A 23640-nucleotide genomic window follows, 5' to 3' on the forward strand; every position below is an offset into this window, starting at 1 on the left:
TTTTATTAAGGACTAGTTTCAAGCAAAGGTATAATAAGTGCTACACAAATCATTATTAATAATAATCCAATGGAAGACGCAAGCAATTAGTTGGTTGATGTGCACAGAAGTAAGATTTTAGGCAGTAATAGTGGGACCCAGAAGCAGCATATTTCCTTTGACCAATCCCTTCTCTCTCTGGTGGAAATTGGAATTCCCTAACCAGGGTTAGATTCCAAGTTAAGATGCCACCACCACACGTGCGTGAGGTGTGGGGGCAATGGACCAGTCAGATAAGAAACAGCAAGTAAGGACTCGGGTCCCTCTCTGTAGCTGTTGTTGGGTATGTTCCTCTGTTTCATCTCATATAAGAGAAAGCAAAACGCAACATAACTAAAGAGAATTTGCAGAGCCTTCAGATTTAGCATTATTCACATTCATTCTTCTTATTCCTATTCCTCTTTCTTCTCCTTCTTCTTATTTCTTATCCCACTCTTATTCTAAACAATGCGTGGTTGTTTAGAACCATTAGATTTGGGGATTCAGATCCCTTACCACTACAGGTGCCCAATCTCACTTGAGCTCATGCGTGACCCGGTAACGGTGTGTACCGGTCAAACCTACGACCGATCCAGTATCGAGTCGTGGGTTAACACCGGTAACACCACATGCCCGGTCACGCGTGCGCCTCTAACCGAGTTCACACTAATCCCAAATCACACCCTCCGACGCCTCATCCAAGAGTGGTGCGTCGCCAACCGCGCTTTCGGCGTGGAGCGAATCCCCACTCCCAAACAGCCAGCAGAACCCGCTCTCGTCCGCTCCTTGCTCAACCAAATATCCTCCGCTTCAGCTTCAACTCACCACCGCCTCAACTCGCTCCGACGACTCAGACAACTCGCTCGTGACTCGGACTACAACCGCTCACTCATTGCCTCCCACGACGTCCGCCGCATCGTTCTCCGGATCTTCGATAACCGCTCCTCCGATGAGCTGAGTCACGAATCGCTCGCTCTACTCGTCATGTTTCCCCTCGCCGAGTCAGATTGCGCCGCCATCGCCGCCGATTTGGATAAAATTGGTTACCTCTCGGTTTTACTCTCTCATCAATCTCTCGACGTCCGAGTCAACTCAGCCGCGCTCATCGAGATGGTCGTCGCCGGGACTCACTCGGCTGACCTCCGATCTCAGGTGAGCAGCGTCGAAGGAATCCACGACGGCGTGGTGGAGATTCTCCGAAGCCCGATCTCGTACCCGCGCGCGCTCAAGGTCGGCGTAAAAGCTCTCTTCGCGCTGTGCCTGGTGAAGCAGTCACGGCAGAGAGCGGTTGCCGCCGGAGCGCCGGCGGTGCTAATCGACCGTCTCGCGGACTTTGAAAAGTGCGATGCGGAGAGGGCTTTGGCGACGGTGGAGCTCCTCTGCCGGGTTCCGGCGGGTTGTGCTGAGTTCGCCGGCCACGCGCTGACGGTGCCGATGCTGGTGAAGATAATATTGAAAATATCAGACCGTGCGACGGAGTACGCCGCCGGGGCGCTTCTTTCGCTGTGCTCGGAATCGGAGCGGTTACAGATGGAGGCGGTGGCGGCGGGGGTGCTGACTCAGCTTCTCCTCCTTGTGCAGAGCGATTGCACGGAGAGAGCGAAGAGGAAGGCGCAACTGTTGCTGAAGCTTCTTCGGGATTCGTGGCCGCAAGATTCCATCGGAAATTCGGACGATTTTGCGTGCAGCCAGCTTGTGGTGGTGCCTTTTTGAGTTTCACCCTCTCTTTTTTTTTTCTTGTAATAATTAATTAATCTCAATTATTTGTTAGTGGAAAAATTATTTAGATTTCAGGAGGAAAAAAAAAAATTTCATCAACTGTGAATTAATTTGGAGCTTAGAATTAATTTCTGTATTTAATTTTTATTTTGTATGTAAGAATTAATATTGTGATGAGCAAGACAAAGTGTTTCATCACAGGTTGTTGTAATTTTGTAAAATGGAAAATAGAGCTAACTTTTTATCTTGTTTTTTCTTTGCTTTATTACTCTCTTTTGTTAGAAAGTGTTTTAGGATTTCATTGTTGTAGTTGAATTGGTTGGTTCATGGTTGGTGCCTGGGTGTATATTTGAAATTTGCTTTGCATTTGCATGTGGGAATCTTGTGGGTATTATTAGGTGGAAAGAAAACATTTACTGGCATTTGGTGAAGTACACGTTTCTGATAGATCCATAGATGGAAGTGTTTTTGACTTCCAAGGAACTTCATTTTGAATAATCATTATGTTGGGGACTCACATCAATGGCTGCTCCTGAACACCAAAAGAAGAAAAAAGATATGTACCCTTTTTCAATCCACTTTTAGCACATCAATCTGAACGTTGATCTAACTTCTAACCCATACTCATCACATCTATATCTTATTTACTATGCTTATATAAACTGTCTGATCTTAATCCGATGGTTATATTTGGTAATTGCAGTGACTCCGTCAAATAAATAACTAACAGCATATGTTGAATTCGACTATTTGAAACTCAAGCTTATGTGATACTTAATTCATAATATTGCATAGAGCAAATATACCAAAAAAAAAATAATTGACAGAACATGTCAGAAGGATAAAACCAGGTACTGTATTGTTCCAATGGAAGGCTATCTGTATGGGCCATTAGATGAATAGCAGTACTAGTTAGAGCAAAAACAAAACACAGGGTTGCACAGGTTTGAAACGTCTTTGAATAAAAAGGAAAGGAAGGGCACATGTGAGGGAACATGGTGTGGTCCAAAGGGTCCCATAACAAAGACTTGGAAAAAGGTTTATGTGGCTTACAAATACAAGGGGTATTAGTCACAAGTTAGTGTGAATAAAACCATGGGATCACATTCACATGGGGTACATGGTGGGTGCTTTGCTTATTTGTTTCTTATTCTTAATTTTCATTTCTACCATTACTCACAGATCACATGTCCAACCCAACTTAACTTGTTTCTGCTGCACAGTTGAGAATTTAATTTGTCTTCCAACCTGAGGGTATATGTAACCCTTGGGAGTTGGGACCCATCATTTACTATCACAGCTTTTTATTTGTTATTTTTTTCTAATTAACCTTTTATTCTCACTTTTTGGGACACCTCACACCAACCACTCAAGGAATGAATTGATGGGGTAACCTTTCCAGCGAGTTTTTAACAACAAAAAGAGCATTTTTCAAAGTCAGAGATTGTATAAACGTAGGGTGAGAATGTGAGATTTCATTAATTCATGGGACTCTAATACTCTATCTTTCTTTGTCTTAATTGCTGCTTTTGGGCTAGAAAAGAAGTCAAATTGATCATCACGTTGTTTCTCTCCTCTGAATTGGAGGATGATACATCATTGACACTAGACAAATGACACTTTTGTTCATTGGCGTGAGTGAAAAGTTGTTTTCACCAGTGCTGTGATACTGTACATTGTTGAATACTTTTTTTTTGCACACACAGTATTCAACTCAAGCTAGCAAGCACTCCTGTTAGGGTCTTCGTCTTATTCAACTCAAACACTGTAGAAATATTGTGCCATTCAACTACCACATTCACACGCTACTGAAATGAAGTGAATAAATAACCACACGTGCTCTTCTTTGCCACTTCTTTGGTTAGTTCTTGTTTTGAGTTTCAGAGAACTACAAGACTCGACTTGTTGTTGTCATGGACGTACAAGTAGTGAATGCCACAATATTCTTCGTGTGGTCATGGATTTGTATATATTGTGACAAGCTATTAAATATTTATTTGTTGCTAGTAATTTTGGCAAGTTTCATGAAAGTGAGTAAGTGACTATGATGCAATTGCCTATCAAAAAAAAAAAAAGATTCTGGATATAAATTTGCAACTTTTCATAAAATGTACACTGTTTTTATCGTCAAAGGTCATTCACAAAGCCCAATAAGATATGACAAAAGCCCATAAAGGCAACAAAACAGAAAGGCTCTGTAAAATAAAGCAGCCCATTAAATCTAGTTAAACTGAAATTACTTGAAACCAATTTTATTTTGAAAAAAAAAACTATATAAAACATAGTTTGCTAATTGACTCGGTTTTGGAGGATGCTTTCGTAGCAGCTTGGGCCAGTGGCTCGGTGGTTTTTATGGCTACCGGAATGACCCAAACATTCTATTTCTAGAGCTGCTTGGAATTTATCATGGTTTGAACAGCTTGGGACCAAGGTGCTTGCATTGTGGAGTGTCAATCGGATTCCTTAGATGCAGTTACCTTGGTGCATTATATTCCTTCTCCGAGGCATTTATATACTTCCATCATTTGAGGTATTAAGGACTTGCTAGGTCGTGCTTGGCGAGTGGATGTTTATCATGTTCTCAAGGAGGGGAACGCTTGTGCCGACTTCTTAGCAAAGTTTGGTGCGCAGCAAGATAGCAACCTAGTGATTCTTGAGCAACCCCTGGAAGGGATGAGTCTTTTGTTATTGGCTGATGTTATGAGTGTCTCCTCTGTGAGACCTTAGTCCGAGTTCCCCTGTTTTCCTTTCTTTTTCTTTCACGAACTGTACCAAAAAAAAAATCGACTCGGTTGAGGAATGAATCAATGAGTCATTTGTTCAACCAACGAGCTACTGGTTGAATTAGTGAAACCAGGTACAATAAAAAGAAATATTTAGTATAATTTAATTTTATAATAAAATTAATTACTAATTATACTATGTTTAACTAAAAAAGATCTCGGGCGATTGATGCCAAACCATTGATTCATTGGTTTTCCTATAATGGACCATTCCATTCCGGTTCGTACCAATTCTTATACACATCCGATCTAATAAAGCTTTTGAATCGGTCATATCATTGGTTTTCATTCGAACTGGTTCAACAGACCAGTCTGATTCGATTTTCACAAAAGTTCTCGAAACGAAAAAACAAAAGTAAAAGAAAACCCTTTGCACCTAAAGCCAAATCAAGCTCCCAAGAAAAAGCATTCTTCTCAAATTTATTCCATCTCAACAAAGATATCATCTCCAACTCGATTCAAAGATAAATCTCTAACTTGTTCTTCATTTTATCCACGAGGTGTCTAGTGTGAGAAAAGTCATCTTCTTGTTTTGGGCTTGAAGATGAGGGCCTAAGACCTCCATGAGTCGAGAGGTTGGAGCGAAAGCCTTATTGTGGGTTTTGTTTGATAAGCACAATGGTTCTTCTCTGCGTAATCCACTAGTTAAGGTCTCTATTAAAGGTAAGCGACTTGTTTGTGACATGGAAGTTTTATCCCCCTTTGTTGTTGTCTATTTGTTAACTTTATGGTGTTTTCTAATATGAAATTCCTATCTTTGTGTAAGCTTTATTGGAGCACGAGAGGTGGATACTAGACCCAATTAACTAGGAGGTAGAGCTTCATCATACCTAATTAGGCCACTTGTGGCGCTTTCGTTCCCTGAATTAGATATCATTTATAAATAATCCAGGAATGACTCATATGAAGACAAGCCTGAGGTGTGGGGTGACAGACTACACAAAGAAGAACAACTCCACTTTCAACCTTCTACTATGCAAACTCTGAGTTATGAAGAGAAAACCTCTACAAGGAGCCTTGAAAGGGGAATCTATTGATTAAGGACTAAAACAAACAACTAGAACAAAATAAAATATCTTAAAATTGATCCAGCAGGGCCAAAAAGCTTAAATATAACAAAGACAAGTAAGCTTCATATGATCACACTTGATCCAAGAAGGCCAAAAATCTTGAAATTTGGTTTTAAGCACGAGGAGGAGCTCCAACTCCAGCAGGACGAGGAGCTTGGCCAGGCTGACCGGGCCTTGGTGCATCATCCCTGCGCCTGATGAAACGCTAAGGGGGAGGTCACCTTCCTCCTATCAGTGCGAGAACGAACCCTCACAACATGAGAATTTAATGTTTGGGAATAAATGCTTGAAATATTTCTAGGAAAAATAAAATTATACAGTAAACAAGATAAATAGATAATTCTTAATTTTTGATCAAAATTTAAGCGATGAATAGCTGAATTTCTCCAGCCGCTTGCTTGTAAATTTCAGCAACCGAATTTGCATCTTGAAATAGATATGAATCTTGTTTTGCCTGCAAATATAAATATTCTAATTATGTTATGAACAATTTGTCATCGCCTAAAAGAAGAAAATGATAAAGTGGGGGATTGAGTTTCAAACTTACTTGGGCAATAATGAGGTACACATTTGTATTACCATTGCACACAATGTTAGCAGAAATGACCTCAATCTTGTACTTTTCCAACACAAAAGCAATGGTGGTTAAGGTACTTTTCTTCTTGGCAGTAGAAATGGAAAATTGTGCTTCAAATCCAATAACGTTCAACACTATATTTTGATAAGACCATGTTTGAAAACCCATAGGTTGCACATAAGCTAAATTAGATGAAATTGAAGGATTTGAAGAACTTCCCGTTCCAACCATTGCAGAGGACAAGTTGTTCGAAGACCCCATATCAAGAATAAATCCCTCCCTCAAATCATAGGATTGTTGCCACTGCGAGTTTATCACAGTTGGTTGGAGCCTTTCTTTCTTTTGTTTCTCAAGCTTTTCGAGGGTCTGCTGCAGGGTTTTTATGTAGCTCACTGCTTTGTCGATGATAGTTGATTTATCAGGCTGCAAAGGAATCAAAATCAAAGCATCATAGTCAATCATTAGTTGGGCTAACTAAGCTCAAGTCTAGATGTGGGTGTTTGAAAATATACAAGTTTTAGTCATCATAATGATGACTCTCAGTTTTGAAGGTAACAAAGTTAATTTACTCTTTTTTTTTTGACATAATACATTTATTGTGGTCTCCATAAGAAGAACAATATTTTTTATTATTTATATTTTTTTTAACTTTGCTTAGGTAGCAATAATGATGATGATGGTGATAACATAATAATATTATTATGTGTGCATCCACCTTTAGGAATGAAGATAATAAAATATAATTTTGTATTAAAATAATTCATTTATTAGATGAAAAATACAAATTAAACTATTATCAATGTTTTATTTAAAAAAAAAATGCTTCAATTTGTACAATTTGTTTGCGGCCAACAACAGTAACAACAACAACAATAACAACAACGTAACAACAAACATAATATTCGCGGAGTTTTAATATTCTTGTGCTACTCAATAATTTTGGATCAGATGATTAAATATTAAAATCAACAGTTGCATTGAAAATATAATATCTCATATATTACATTATAAATACCACAAAAATTATCTAATGTGTTCTCAAGATACACCAATATTAATAATATAACTTAAAACTATATAAAATAAAAAAATATTTTGACTATATATCGGTTGTTTTTTAATTTAGAAATACTTAACATGAAAATTAAAATGGTGTATTTTATATTTGGTAAAAATATTATCTGTATAAAAATTTTGAAACCAATCCAAACCTTAGATTGGCGTATGATCTTCTATTGTTTTAGTACGAGGATTAAAAATAAAATTTTAAATTACTATTTCTGTATTTTTTGTCCAACCTAATTAGAAAGGGAAAAGTACATCTAGAAATATATATATGTTTAAAAATATTAGATGTGTCATTTATGTCCAAGGTTGAAAAAGATATACAAAACTCGGAGATCCTGACAAATATAATACAGAAAACTTCATGGCAAAACATCAAAGGAATGCTCCTTTTAAGAATGATCAAAATTAAGCCAAAGGAAAGGTATACATGCAAAGGATCAAAATTTATTAATGAGGGAAAATGTTCATTACTAGAAATACTTTTACAATTCAAACTAGAAGAATGACCTAGAATTTTACCTTAGAGGGAAGCCGAGGAAGCAAAGCATGAAGGGTATCGAACATGTTCCTCATTTTCTTTCTCCTTTCTCTCTCAGTCCACATATGAACTTCATCATCATCTTTCCCTCCATCATCAACAACAACATTCTTTTCCCTTCTACCACCTCGATTTCGCTTCTTATTCACAAGAGCTTCTTCTCCATTTCCTTCTCCCTGCTTCTTCTGTGGCTTCATACCTAACTTATCACTGCTCTCACCAATGTCATCAAAATCAGGAAGACTACCCCATGACCGGTTTTTCCACAAGAACCCTGAATTAAGATCGTGACCTTCTAAAGCCATGCCTACAGTGAAGAGAGAGATTAAGAGAGAGAGTGAGAGATACGGAGATAGTGAGAGAGTGCGAGAGTGTTTGTAGAATTTAGAAAGAAGAAAGATGCGTTTATATAGAGGTGGAAGAGTTCAGTTAAAGCATCATTGGAGAATATAAAAAGGTAAAAAAGAAAAGAAAAAATGATAACAGTTGGCAAGAACACCCCCAAAGTATAATCATAATCCAAGCTGTTACTTTGCATCCTAATAGATATAAAGAGCATAATCACCGCATACAGTAAATACCAAAATGTTCTCCTGTCAGCTCCACCACATTTACACTGGCCCCATTTTATTTCATTGAATTTGGACATTCCTTCTTCCTTTCCAGTACATAAAATAACTCATCAACATTAATTGCTAAATTTTATAATTAACATTTCATGCTAGAATCATAACCTTTAAAAATAAGAAAAAAAATGGTTGAGAATCTGCATGAGGGAGACTATAGACAATCTAGCTGGAAGTGGTCCATTTTAATTTCATTCACTGCGTTTTTTTAAACCACAAGTATAATCTACTAAAGTAATTATGTCTAAATAATAAGTGAATGGACTTTAGCGTTACTTTTAAATAAGAAGTAGATACTCGTTGGCACAGTTGTCAGTGGACTTTAGCGTTACTTTTAAATAAGAAGTGAATGAAAATCATTTTATGAATTAATGATAAAAGTTTGTTCATGTTATACTAAACTTGTTTAAACACAAATGAAAATAAAAATGTCGATACATTTTTGTTTTTATGAGCATGAGAAATTTTATATAAAGTAAAATATTTATAAGCCTTCCGTATCATTTATCATATTTGTAAGATTATGATTTTAACGAATGTTTTACTCAATTTTTTTATAGTAATGACAATAATTTTTTTTTATGTTCCTGTAGGATAGTTCAACTGATATGAGTCGGGGGGATATATGGATTGAGTATGGGAAGGTTCAGGGATCGATTCATGACGGGTGCAATTTATCTTTCCGATGTACCGATTTTTTTTTTCCTATGTATACAAATAAGAAGTTAAGAAACATCTCCTCTCAACGTGGGTACAATTACTAAACCAATAGAAAGATGAAAAACTCACCCCCTACAAGAAAAAACTCCCAACAACCTCTAAAGACCTCATCATAAGCATACAAAAGTGCCAAACCAAAAACCCTAAGGTCTACACCACAAGGATAGGTCCCCTCAAGGACCCAACCTAGCTGAGCAAACCAAAAGACCCAAAAGCAAAAATCCACATGAAAGGGGCAAACTCAAACTCCACTCCAAGAGAATACAAACATAGATAAAAAAAATAATAATAACTAGAAAAATAATAAGTCGGGCGAGATAACAACTACCAGTAGCAATTGACTCCATCATAGCACTAGACCACCTCACCTCCGTAGCAGTGTCTGTCAAGGGAAAACGCATTGAGGCCGGAAAGAAGTCGTAGCCTCAATACCTTGGCTTAACTGACACAGAAAAAAAGGGCAAACTCAAACTCCACTCCAAGAGACACCACCTTCAACGTCATGCAAAGAAACCAAACAACCCAAATTCACCCGTAGATGTTCAAACCGAGGAAACGCCATCAACATCCACCACAGTCAGCCTCAATCCAGATGATCTTCCGCCGCGAAGACACACCCACCCACCAACATAGGCACCACGATAGAAACTCGAAACCTAGGAAAACAAGAAACCCAAGTACACCAGATCTACAATACTCATGAAGCAGAAGCGAGCATCGATGATGCAAGGAGCTGCCAGGAGAAGCCCCTGGTGGCACACCTAAAGGCGAGAAAAACAAACCCACGAAACAATAAGAACGAGAACACGGACTTTGGACCCATTTGTTTCTGCTTAAAAAAGATTTTACCTTTAAAAAAAACTTCATTTAAGTGATATTTTGAAAGAAAAAAATTCACTGATGTTTGCTAACAAATAGAACGAGTGTTTTTCACTTTAAAAGTAGTTTTAAACTGTTTATATATAAAACCATAAAATTGTTTATTTTTCATAAAAAATTACCTTTAATGACATAAGAAAGCATGCATTTTCATATTATTTTACAGAATAATTTAAGGAGAAATTTAAAATTTATATTAAAAGTGGTTTACCATTAAAATATGATTAAATTTCTCTATCATTAACAATAATTTATTATTTCAGAAGCTACTAAAAATAGCTTTAGAAAATAATCAGTTTTTAACTTCTTTTTTTAAATGTTTTTTTTCAAATGCACACATAAAAATCTACACAAGTGATTTTTTTGAATGTAAGCGGTTGTTCAACAAATTAAACACAGGGCCCTTTATTTGCAATAAAGTAAAATATAATGCAAGTTTCGATAATGGTATGGGTCAGCTCGTAACTGGCTCAAACAATTATTTTTAGCTGTATGTAGTATTTTCTTTTTAAAAAGTACTTTGATCTTTTAGAAGCTTGGGTTTCATAACTTGAAGCTTAAGAACATCTTAAAAGATAGAAAAATAAGAAAACACACATATTTTATATTGTTTGTATTGATAATTAATAATTTTTATTTATAACTTTTTAGCATTGCTTATATGTGTAGTTTGAACAATATATGTCTACTATGCTAAAGATTCTAACTGAATTTTATATATTCTATAAATTATTATTAAAATAATATTTTCACTGTCTTTTTTACAAGTGTGAAATGATAACCCCACTGCAACCTTTTTATTCTTAACATTGAAGAGATATATAACAGAATAAAGAACAATTATATATAAGCTCCTTAATATGATTTTTTTTCCAAATTAAAAAAGAAAAAGAATGTACGCATATGTCTATATATACCCTTAATCAAAATCAATAATAAGGATCAATGATATGGAAATAATCATATAAATGAGTGAGGCGGAAATTTAATATATTCATATTATACTTAACTACTATTATATCTTTATATTTTCACAACTTCAATGCATTCTTGTGGACATGCTATCAAATTTAAATAATTTCGCAAACTTCGTACTGCAAAAGTGACATAAATATTAGGAAAATATATTCATAATAATATATTAGCCTAATAGTACGTAGTAATGAAATTTAGTCTTATTTAAACTTATGCATTGGTGGTACAACTATGGAACTGCATGACAATTTATTTTCTTTTTATTTCTTGTTTTTATGAAGCGAAAAGTTGACAGTGCATGTGAAGCTGGTTTTTGTTACGGGTGTATATTATGTCCTGTATTTTATAGTAAGCACATACACTAACTTTTTCATTAGAAAGTAAAAACCACTCAACTCAAAACGCAACACGCAAAGTTTTTTTTTTAAAGAACGCAAAGTAAATCATGAATGAAGATGGTATAGCCCTCTAATGGTACATTTGCTCCTATTTCGTCCCATTAGTATTTCATCCCAATCTAGGAAGACTCAACGCACACATAAAGTAGCCTATTTGAAATGACTTTAGTTTGTTTCCGTTGTGTTTACATCACTTGTTTTCACTAGCTTGTTTAACATGTTAATCATACTTTAAGTAAAAATGATTATATAACGCCCCTAGTTAGTTGAAAAGGTTAAATCAATAATCACGCATATTTTCATTACTAAATACAATTATGATGATTCTTAAATTTTTCCTACATGCCACTTTAATGATGATGCAAATAAATAACAAAGTACGTTAAAAAAATACAGGACATAAAAAATAGTATAGAAAACGTGGGGTCATCATTTCTACAAGTTCCAATACGTACGTTAAACAACTATGAACCACACTAACTAAGGTGTGAATAAAAAATACTCATGGGCCAACCTTGTATTGCTTAATGCCTAATCGTGGGACGATGAATTAGTCTTATGGCTAGCAGCGTAACTGAGAGGATACCTCAACTAATAAAAAAAATTGTTACTTTGGGATATCCAAAACTACGCGTGAGCCTATATATTTAAGAACTAATTAGTGTTATCCATAATGTTTTCACTGTTAGATATAATAAAATTACGCGATATTGATTGAATTAAATTTAAAGATTGAATTACAACATTACATTGCTTTTGTCATCTCTTTATTTTGTCTCATTTCCTCCGCCCTTCCTTGTGCTTGATTCGGAGTACGTGAGGGATAGAGAGGGCCACCCTTGAAGGCACTACAATTGGATATTAAGACAACCGTGTCAAGGTGAGGGTCACAAGAATTTTCACGAATATTGATTGTCTAAGGCCATTAAAAATCTTGTTGTTAACGACAGCCTAAGAATTGATTACATACTTAAAATATAAATTACCGAAGGGCATACCATCGGTACCTTGGGCAAAAAGGTTACCGACTTCCAAGACCGTTAATAGTTGGAATTACTTCCCCATTACCATATATTTGGCCACCGCTAACTTGGCCTTCTTTTCAGAATTTGGTGAGCAACAAAATTAGCTAACCCGGAACTCTAGCGGAAGTAGGGATTTCTAACGACCTAGCCGCCTTTGGTATAAAAATGAGTCAACCCTTATTGTAAGATAAACCTTTTTCCCTTTTATAGTCTAAAGGTGTAAAACCCTAAATCTATTCCCTAGTTGGGTTCTTAGGCCACATAATTTATCGGCCCAAGAGTCCTTCAAGCTATCAACTAAACTAGTATCGCCCTAATAGGGTCGAAGCTCTAAAATAAGAAACCAGCTCACCATGTATAAGAGTTTGCCACATGAACGGGTCTCAGATCGAGTTGGTGCTCCTTTATCCCCAACATAGCTTGCCAGCCATGCCTTGGTCATTGATGGCTCGCCCTTGAGTCTACTTTCGAAAGACACTCTGCTCACTATGACCACAACCTATTTGAGGGAGATTCTGCCTAAACCCTATCAAGGCGTGCCTATAATTTAGGAGGCCCTCGACTAGTCCACAAGACATCGTGCCTGAAGCATGAAGACTTATAGTATCTTCAATGGCTCACCGTGCTCTGTGACTAGCCGCATTCCTATGTTGTTGTTTTTGACATGATTTGTTTTATTCTAGTCTGTATTTGAATAGTATAAGTAAGATAAAAAATCATACTATTATTTTTCTGAAAATCATGTTCCCGCTTCATTTTGAAAAATAATAGTATGATTTTCTATCTTACTTATACTTTTCATTAATTAGTAAACAAATTCCTATAAAATTATAAAAATAAAAATAACCAAAAAATTTAAAATGCAAATAAAAATAGTAACAAGGCTAAAAGCTCAACTAAAATCTTAATTTAGATTGAACCGTAAAAAAAGACCTAATTTAGATATTTTGGGTACATGATTCATTTTAGATAGGAAGGTCTGTTTGGTATGCTATATAGTATAATTGTATAAGGCCTGATAAAATCTAATATTATACAATGTTTGGTCATACACCGGATAACTTATTATTTCGTTTAAATTAATATAAATCCACGTTTCGTGAAATATTAAATACAAATAGATATTATAAAAATGATGATGATGTTAGTGGGTGGTAAGATGACGGTGGAGGCCGAGGTGGCAGTGATGCTGGTGATGGAGAGGGGTGGTGGTTGTAGAGGTGGCAATGGTGATGCTAAGTGGTGATGATGGTGAAGAGAGGTTGTTGGGGTGGTGGTGGGTCGTTGCGGTAGGTGGTGGTGGTGGTGGAGAGTTTTGCGGTGGTGGCAGTGTCGTAGGGTCGTGGTGGTTCGGGTGATGGTGGTGTTAGAAGGTGATGGTGATGATGGTGGTGGTGACAATAGCAGTTGTGGCGTTGGAGGGAAGTGGTTGTGGCAGTAGCGGTGGTGGTGGGTCATGGCGGTATGTAGTGGTGGTGGCGATGACGATGTTGGTGAAAGGTTGTGGAGGTGGTGTAGTGGTGGTGGAAGGTGATGGTGATGATCGTGGTGGCAGAGACAATAGTGGTGATGGTTCGGATTGTGGTGGTGTTCGAAGGTGAATGGGATGGTGGTGGGGGTTGTGGTAGTGGTGGCGGTGGAGGGAGGTGGTGGTGGGTCATGGCCGTATGTAGTGGTGGTGGCGATGATAATGAAGGGTGGTGGAGGCGGTGGTGTGCTGGCGGCAGTGGAAGGTGATGGTGATGATGGTGGTGGTGGGTGGTGGTAGTGGTGGTGGTGGCAGAGGTAGAGAGCGGCAGCGGCAGTAGCGATAACGAATGCAACAATAGCGGCGGTGGTAGTGGTGGAGGGTGGTGGAGGATGATGGAGGGTAGTGGTTGTGGAAGTAGATTAAATATTTTCATGTAGCTTATACAACACTCTCTTATCATGCCTTATCCATCATCTATAGAGTGGATTAAATAATCGATCATTTTAATGTATAAGAGGAGATTGGTGCATACGTTTCTACAATACACTGTTAGCACCAAACAATGGATTAGTCCATAATGTATTGTATAAATGTATACTATCATGCTTAATACTACATATCAAACTAGAATTGACTTTACACATGATTAGTTTTCATCACTTTCAAAATTAAAAATTTGTTAATGAAATAGAAAGAAAATAAATAATATATTAACATTTTTTCTCCCTCCTAATTTTATTGCTAAACAAAAAATATCTCTCACAATTTCGTCACTTTTTTCTCTCACTCATTCCCTCATCGCGACACACTATGGCACACACACATATTCCATTTTCTCTCGTCTTTCATGTAAAACACAGTCGGCTAGATGAATTAGCGACATGCGTGATCAAGAATTAATACTTTATTTGAATGTGGGAGTTAAAATGAGAGATAATATTATAAATAGTAAATATTGAAATTAATTTTAAGTTTTTTGAATTAAAAAAAATAAAGAAAATATGAGAGTAATACACTTGAGGGCCACCTTTGAAGCAAACTTGGGTCCAAAGATGGAATTGTGTCCTTTTCTTGCGAAGAGTTGAAAAGAGTACGCGGATAAGGACTAATTCCACTCACACCAATAAAGAGAAATGAATAGAAGAAAGAGAAATTAAAAAAGATGATAAAATTAATTAAGAAAAAGATAAGAAGATAAAGTTGGTAAAAATGAGATCAAAGAGAAAGTTTAGTATGAATATATCAAGGGCTTGTCTAAATGACTCATCGAATAATTTGGGTTAAATAACTCTAGTCCTAGGTGGATTAATGATATTTAAAATAATTGAAATTTTTAGTCCACTTAAGTTAAATATTATTGGTCCACCTAGGAATAGAATTATTTAACCCAAATTTTTTCATGAGTTATTTAGACAACTTCATATATCAAAACCCAGTTATGATGGGGCTATGGTGAGTTGAGATGAAATCTATGAAAACTTTCCGTGGTGGAACGGTCAGTTGGAAGAAAAAGTTAAAAAACCTTGAGTTGAAGACTTATATCTCGAAAAGCCTGTAATTGTAGTTGAATTTTTGTAATTTAATTTGCGTTCGCTAATTGTTAAATCATTGATTGCTACGCCTAATTTTTGTTTTATGAATTTATTTTATATAAATTACTCAAATCACTCACCATAACCCCAAAAGTTAACACTGCTGATCTTATTTTGGGATGACTCTTTTTCTTTATGGCTTTGGAGGAATATGTAAAACTTTTGTGTGGAACACATTGTTTGTTGCTCTGCGATCGAAATGTCTAATTTTTTAAATGTTGCCTCCAGTGGATTAGCTTCTTTATTATTACCCTGAGAGAGGACGGCTCATTCCAAATTTTCTATACCTATCTCAATAAATGAAATAATTAGTCGGGTTGGCACATCCTCTTTGTTCGACAAAGAAGTTGTAATCCAAGAAGTTGTAATCCTTTCGGATTACTTGGCTCTCCACTCATTGGATTGTGTCCTTGAAAAATGTCACTTATGTCTTATCTTTACGAGTCGGATCCCTTGACTCTCCGACAGGTAGACTATATCCCTAAAAATGGTTACTTATGTCATGTCTTTCTTCGAGATGGCTGAGGTTGTATCCTTGAAAATAGTTATTTATGCTTGCCACCCAAACTTCATATGTCAAGAGATACATACCGTATTCCTTGAGAGGATTACATTTTAAAGGTAAAATCCGCTTGGAATTTTCAATTTGCAAGAAAATGTCTTAAACAAGAAAGGAGATTCTTTTAGGGCAAAACTTAGGTGCAGTTACTGTTCACCAATTAAAATTGGACATGTGGGTTTATTAATCCATGCACAATCAGTTCTGAAAGTCTCTGCCTATCAAAAAAAATTCTGAAAGTCTCTATCCAATTGATGCTCAAAAGTCAAAACAGTGATGATCATCATCTCTCTTTGATACTATCATTCTTAAATGCTCAATCGACATTTTTTTTAATTGATGCTCAAAACGGTGATGATCAATTTCTCATATAAAAAACCCTAAAAGAATTCAGACCCAAATTGGGGGTGGGTTTATTTTTGTTTGGCTTTTTATCTTCTTTCCAACCAAAACAAAATTCAACACCATAAATTAGGAATAGGCAAGAATTTGAGATGGAAGGAAAGTTGCATGATCTGACATCCATCTTGAGCAGGTGCATAAGAGCATGGGGGTGATGATGGCACAAGTGGAAGGAAATAGCCTGGATCTTTCGTAAAACCCCTCCTAAACCTTTCCTTCTTGATGTCCTTTTCGTAACGTGAAACAACCCTTGTACAAATCCAACATGTTGTCATTTCCGTTTTAATTTGTTCTTTCTTGGGTAAGGGGCACCGATCTTTTTCCCCAAAATCACTAACACTAAATTTGGGGAGGGTCAAGCATCGACCCAACAAAAATCCCAACCTTCATTCCCAAGAATTCATCAGCCTCCAAACGTCATAGTTGCGGAAACCCCAAATGCATTATATCCATCACCTCCAAGATCCAAGGTTCATTTATATTTTGGGGTTTAATTGATGGAGGGGAGAAAGTGTGAGGGTTTTATTTGTATTTGAGGTTTTTGAATTTGGGGATTTTTGAACTTTTATGAGAATTTTGGGTTTGAAGATGATGAAGATGATAGAGGATGAAGATGAAGTTCATGTGTTTTCTAGAGATGAAGATGAAGAATTTGTGTGTGTTTTTTTAATTAAGTTTTTGACTTAATTGCACTTTTGATCCTTATAACCCTTAGTTTTTGGGCAGAAAATGAAAAGGGGACCAAACCTGTTGGCGAAGTGTAGCGTTGTCATAGGGATGGCAATGGGTAGGGTACTATAGTACCTGATGACCCGGGATTTAAGGCTATTTTCCTAGTTTATTTGCATACATTTTAATATATTTTTTATGATATTTCTGTCATTTTATGACACTTTAGGATTATTTCATGCATTTTATTATTTTTGTTTGGTTTTAGTATTTTTCCACTTTTTATATTATTTTCTAGATATTATTAGGATTTATTTACTTTAATTTAGGATTAGATAAGTTTATTTTAAGGTGTTATCTTATTTTTATCTCTTATCTATTTTTATTTGCTTTGTTTTAGGAGAAAATTTGGAGAAAAAAAAGGAGAAATCATTAAAAAAACGGAAATTTAAAGAATTATTGACGCTGGGATCCTGTGTAGCGCATGTACACGACGTTACCATGCACCTACTCTGAGATCGTGCCACGTGTTGAGCTTGAGAAAACGCACCAGATCTGTGGGGCAACACTACAGTGCATCGCGGAGCAGTTCTTAACGTACACCTGACGCGCCAGATTTGCCAGATGTGCATCCACGTACCAGATTCGCGAGGGTGTTCATCCTTACGGTGCACGCGACTGCACCAGATCATAATCTTCATCAGAAGAAGACAAAACGTACCAGATCCACGAAAATCACTATAAATTTCGTTTTTCACCTATTTTTTGGATCTTTTTCATCTTTCTTTTCTCCTAAATCTAATAAAAAACCTTTGGGAGACTTGGAGGCAATTTCTTGGTGGAGAGGAAGGCTAGGCCCTTGAGGGCCGGTGTCAGGGCTATGAAGGAGGTGACAGCTTCTCCAAACGTCCATGACTCCGTTCTATTTTGGGTTTTGTTTTACTCTTTACCTATTTTATTGTTTTGACTCTCTTTTGGTATTTGGAATGACTTAATTTGATTTTCTTTCTTGTTCAATATACTTTTATGCAATTATAAGTATGTGTTTCCATTATTTGGCGTTTCTCTCTATGTTTAGTGCTTCTATTGGTCGATTGATAATTTTAAGGGTTTATATTAGTTCGTAAATAAATTGAAAAATTGATATGAATTAATGTAGCTTAGTTCATAAAAAGAGGAAAAACACCTATGTCTTAGGTTTAATAATTCTCTTTGCGCGTTCATGTATCTTTTATCAATTTGATGCTTTTTAGGATTTACATGACAATTGAGAAGTTGGTGTAAATTTAGTTTATGAGAGGAACCACCCTTGCATCAGTCATCTTAAGAAAGACATGTCTTAGGTAGGGTTCTAGGTGACAATAGGAGACATTAACTCTTAGGTATGAATATTATGAGTTGGAAAAGAGATCTATACCGAGTGACAAGTCGGGATACTCACCTCTCTAGGATATGATTATCTAGTAGGAACTATTAGGATTTCTTGAGTGACAGTCAGAGATTCTATCCACTAGGACATGAACTTCTTGGGTTAGGAACAGAGCTTGGAAATGTCTTATCGAGTAGGTATGTGCTATAATGCTCCTTTTATGATCACTAGGGCTTAAGAGATTAAGGTTAGGTTCTTAATGGGTAGATTCGCTTAGCTAAGAAATTAGTGGGTGTATAGCTCTTATCGACATCTTAAATGTCAATTTCATCTTATAAGAGTATATTGGTTGAGAATAAGTTGTAAATCAAATGAACTCATTATCCAAATACATTTTCTTCTTTGTTTGCCTCCGTGAAACTTCTTTTATCGCTTTAATTATAGTTTTCTTTTATTTAAACAAAATCATATTTCACTTCTTAAATTGCTCATCTAATATCTAGCTAGTGAGATTAATACGTAGCAACACAATCCCTGTGGAGACGACAAAACCCGATACTATACTACGATTGAGTCTTGAAAGGGATTTGATAGTAGTTAGTGGAGGAAAACCTCTTCATTAAATATCCTTTCATCAGTACCCATCCCCGTACCCGCATTTTAAAAAGTACTCGTACCCGTCCCCATACCCGCGTGGGTAGCAATTTGAATGTCCGTACCCATACCCAATACCTGCAACTTAGTTAACGAAAATACAATTTTCATTCTCTAACAGAAAATAATATAACTACTATTATAAAATAAAGAACATTAATTAAAAATACAAAAGACTATCCAAATATTTAATAAGTAAAGTCATTCACTTTTTAAAGAGTAAGTTAGAAAGTTATAACTTTAATTAATTTTGTCGATATATATACTTACAAGTGTGTATATATATAATAAAAATAATTAATAAATGTGTACGGATATGGGCGGGTTGGGTACTATAGTACCCATAGCCGCACCCATACCCACTATTTTTTTGTAGGTAATTAGGGATGGTAATATGTCTCGGACCCATAGGGTACCCGTAAAAAATACCTACTATTGGTAGGGTAAAAACCCGCTAGATGGGTATGGGGTTGGGTTTGGATAATTACACGCAAAAAGCAGTGGGTGGGGGTTCGGGTATGGCACTATAGTACCCAACCCGCCCCATACCCGCGCACATATATTATTATTATTATTATTATTTCGTAATATATTAAGTTATTAACAAATTAACTTAAGCTATAGCTTTTAAAAAAGGTGAGTATTTAAGGTATTGATAATTATTGCTAATTTAGTCCATCTTATTTTTAAAATTAGTAATTTAATAATCTACAATTTAGGACTGTATTATAAATCTAAAATTATAAATTTAAAGTTATATCTTTCTTGTTTATTCCTTAAAAAAACATATGTTTAGTTGAATGATTTTACTTGTTAAGTATTTAGATAATTTTTGTATTTTTCATTAGTGTTTTTTATTTAAAAGGTTAGTTGTATTTTTTATTTCTATTAACAAAAATAGTGAAAATTTATATTTTGGTTAGGTAAATTGCGCGTAATAGGTACCCAGAGGGTACGAGGACGGGCATTCAAGTTGCTACCCGCGCGGGTATGGGACAGGTACGGGTATTTTTTTATAACGGGGGTGTGGGGATGAGTAGTATAGTACCCTACCCATTGTCATCCCTACAGGTAATTACTCATACCCATGCCCAACCTCATACCCGTTTAGCAGGTTTTTATTTCTACCCATTGTGGGTATTTTTAGCGGGTACCCGACCCATTGTCATCCCTAAGTGTTGAGGACTAAAAATTTTATTTTCAAAGTTTAAGGACTATGATGACACATTCACATTAAGTGGAGGACTAAATGTGCAATTAAACCAAAATGTTATTAAATTAACCAACTATATTAATGTTTACAATTACGATTTTTAATGAAATATCCATATATGAAGCATCGTTGAAGTAAGAAAGAGTTTTAATACTCTCTCTCTATAATATTGGGAAACGAACACAGAAAACACACATACTAGTTTCAATTACAGTACAAAGATGAAAGATTATAATAGTCTGCTTTAATGTTACGGAATAAAAGCACGAACTTTTTCTAACGCAAATAAAATTATACATTAACAGGATAAATAGACAAGTCTTAATTTTGTGACCAAAATTTAAGCAATGAATAACTGAATTTCTCCAGCCGCTTTCTTGTAAATTTCAGCCACCGAATTTACATCTTGAAATAGATATGAATCTTGTTTTGCCTGCAAATTATATATATATATATATATATATTATTATGAACAATTCATCATGACCTAAATAAGAAAATGATAGAGTGGGGGATAAAGTTTTGAACTTACTTGAGCAATAATGAGGTACACATTTGAATTACCGTTGCATACAATGTTAGCAGAAATGACCTCAATCTTATACTTTTCCAGCACAAAAACAATGGTGGTTAAGGTACTTTTCTTCTTGGCAGTAGAAATGGAAAATTGTGCTTCAAATCCAATAACATTCAACACTATATTTTGATAAGACCATGTTTGAAAACCCACTGGTTGCACAGAAGCTGAATTAGATGAAATTGAAGGATTTGAAGAAGTTTTCATTCCCACCATTCCAGAGGATAAGCTGATCGAAGATCCCATATCAGGAATAAGACCCTCCCTTGAGTCACAGGGTTGTTGCCATTGCGAGTTTAACATAGATGATTGGAGCCTTTCTTGCTTCTGTTTCTCAAGCTTTTCGAGGGTCTCCTGCAAGGTTTTTATATAGCTCACTGTTTCGTCGATGATGGTTGACTTATCAGCCTGCAAAGGAATCAAAATCAAAGCAATTTAGTAAATCATGGAATGGGCCGACTAAGCTCAAGTTTGGATGTGCATGTTTGAAAAGATATAAGTTCTGGTCATCATAATGATGAATCTCAGTTTCCAAGGTAACAAAGGTAGTTTATTGTATTTTTTTGACGTAACACATCTATTGTAGTCGGTTATACTTTTTGAACATTTTATAGGTAGCAAGAATGATAATAATAATAATTGTGTCATTATAAAATAATAATATATCATGCCTGCATCCATATTTAGGAGTGAAGATAAAATAAGATTTTTTATTAAAATAATTCATTTATCACATGAAAAATACAAAGGCTATTATCAATGTTTTATTTTTCAGAAAAAAGTTTTCATTTGTCTTTTTTTTCACATCCAACAGTAGTAATAATAATAATAATAATAATAATAATAATAATAATAATAATAATATTTGCATAAAACTTTATTATTGTTGTGCCACTCAATAATATTAGATCAAATTATCAAATATTCAAATAACATATATTACATTTATAAATATATAAAAAATTATCTAATATGTCCTCAAGATACATCAATGTTAACGGTATAAATTTTAAATATATAAAATATAAATATTTTGATTATATATCTATTTTGTTTAATTATAACAATACTTAACATGAAAAGCAAAGAGGGTTATTTGATATTCAGTAAAAAAAATATTATTTGTATAAATTTTAAAACCGATCTTGACCTTAGATCGGTGTATGGTCTTCCATTTCCCCACAACGATTAGAATAAAAAATAAAAATTTTGTTTTTTATTTTTTTTTCGAACCTGATAAGAAGGGGAAAAAGTACATGTAGAGATAAAGATATGTTTAAAAGAATTTTAGATATGTCTTTTTTGTCCAAGGTCGAAAAAAATATAGAAAACCTGGAATTCCTGATATCACATAGATAAACTTCATGGGAAAAAAAACAAGGGAATGATATACATGCAAGGGATGAAAATTAATCAATGGGGATAGATGTTCATTAATAGAAATACTTTTATACTTCAAACTAGAAGAATGACCTGGAATTTTACCTTAGAGGGAAGCCTAGGAAGCAAAGCATGAAGGGTATCGAACATGTTCCTCATTTTCTTTCTTCTTTCTCTCTCAATCCATATCTGCACTTCGTGATCAACTTTCCCTTCACCATCAGCGACAACATTCTTCTCTCTTCTATTACCTCGACTTCTCTTCTTATTCACAAGAGCTTCTTCTCCATTTCCTTCTTCCTTCTTGTTTTGTGGCTTTATATCTAACTTCTCTCTGCTCTCACTTGCGTTATCAAAATTGGGAAGAGAACCCAAAGACTGGCTTTCCCACACGAAACCCAAATTCAAATCGTGACCTTCTAAAGCCATGACCAAAGTGAGACAGAGTGAGAGAATGAGTGAGAGAGAGAGAGAGTGAGTGAGTGAGAAACAAAGAGTTTGAAGAATTTAGAAAGGAGAAGGGTGCGTTTATATAAAGGTGACAAAGTTTAGTTGAAGCTTTTGAGGAGAAAACAAAAAGAAAAAGAAAATAGAAATGATGAAAGTTGGCAGGGCGTTACTCTGCATCCTAACAAATACTGAGAGCATAATCACCGCGTACAGCAAATACCAAAATGTTCTCCTCTCATCTCAGGGCCCCACCACATACACACTGGCACCATTTCATTTCGTTGGATTTGGACCCTTCCTTCTTCTTTTCCAGATCATAAAATAACTCATCATCATTAATTGCTAATTCTTTTAAGTAATTAAATTTTCATGGTCATAGCTTTTAAAAGTGAAAAAAACAATGGTTGAGATTCTGCATGAAGGAGAATGTAGACAATCTAGCTAAAAGTGATACATTTTCATTTCATTCATAACGTTTTTTAAAACCACAAGTATGCTCTACTAAAGTAATTATGTTCGAGCTGGTAGAACCTCTAAGGGAAGCAAAAACCTCTACTAAGTATTTAACGCAGTTACATTTTATTTGTTTTCACTCTTACGAAGATCTAGCTTGCTTACTAATAGACTAACACATTGTTGGTAACCCCCCAAAGTGTCTGATCCTTTTTAGAAAAGTATATATGTAAAATACATTTGAAAGAAAATGTTAATTTAAATTATTATTTTAAGCTAAGTTTGTAAGAAATTCGAAGAGTTGTTTGAATCCTATTGTTGATAAAAATAAATGTTTCTCGTCAATATATGCTTGGATACCTGTTGCGCAACTACTAATGGACTTTAGCGTTACTTTTAAAAACAAGAGAGGAAAGTTCACCATCAAACGACGTCCCTGGGATAAGTTCTGGAAA

General features: G+C 35.4%; 3 protein-coding genes across 3 annotated transcripts; 1 reads left to right on the plus strand and 2 right to left on the minus strand.

The window, feature by feature from the left end:
* Positions 1-303: 303 nt before the first annotated feature.
* LOC130714005 (U-box domain-containing protein 26-like) lies at positions 304-1993 on the plus strand. Its single transcript, XM_057563859.1, has one exon. The coding sequence runs from the start codon at positions 487-489 to the stop codon at positions 1729-1731; it is 1245 nt and encodes a 414-aa protein (XP_057419842.1). The 5' UTR covers positions 304-486; the 3' UTR covers positions 1732-1993.
* A 2934-nt stretch (positions 1994-4927) lies between these two features.
* Positions 4928-8276, minus strand: LOC130713914 (transcription factor bHLH95-like). The gene is made up of 3 exons (XM_057563744.1): positions 7755-8276; positions 6138-6590; positions 4928-6044 (listed from the first exon to the last, which is right to left on the minus strand). The coding sequence occupies exons 1-3, from the start codon at positions 8076-8078 to the stop codon at positions 5952-5954; spliced, it is 870 nt and encodes a 289-aa protein (XP_057419727.1). The 5' UTR covers positions 8079-8276; the 3' UTR covers positions 4928-5951.
* A 12178-nt stretch (positions 8277-20454) lies between these two features.
* Positions 20455-22953, minus strand: LOC130713951 (transcription factor bHLH95-like). Its single transcript, XM_057563778.1, has 3 exons — positions 22388-22953; positions 20858-21310; positions 20455-20758 (listed from the first exon to the last, which is right to left on the minus strand). Exons 1-3 carry the CDS (start codon positions 22709-22711, stop codon positions 20666-20668), a joined length of 870 nt encoding a protein of 289 aa, XP_057419761.1. The 5' UTR covers positions 22712-22953; the 3' UTR covers positions 20455-20665.
* Between the last annotated feature and the right edge of the window lie 687 nt (positions 22954-23640).

Source organism: Lotus japonicus, chromosome 4 (genome assembly GCF_012489685.1).
Source record: "Lotus japonicus ecotype B-129 chromosome 4, LjGifu_v1.2".
Classification (NCBI taxonomy): domain Eukaryota; kingdom Viridiplantae; phylum Streptophyta; class Magnoliopsida; order Fabales; family Fabaceae; genus Lotus; species Lotus japonicus.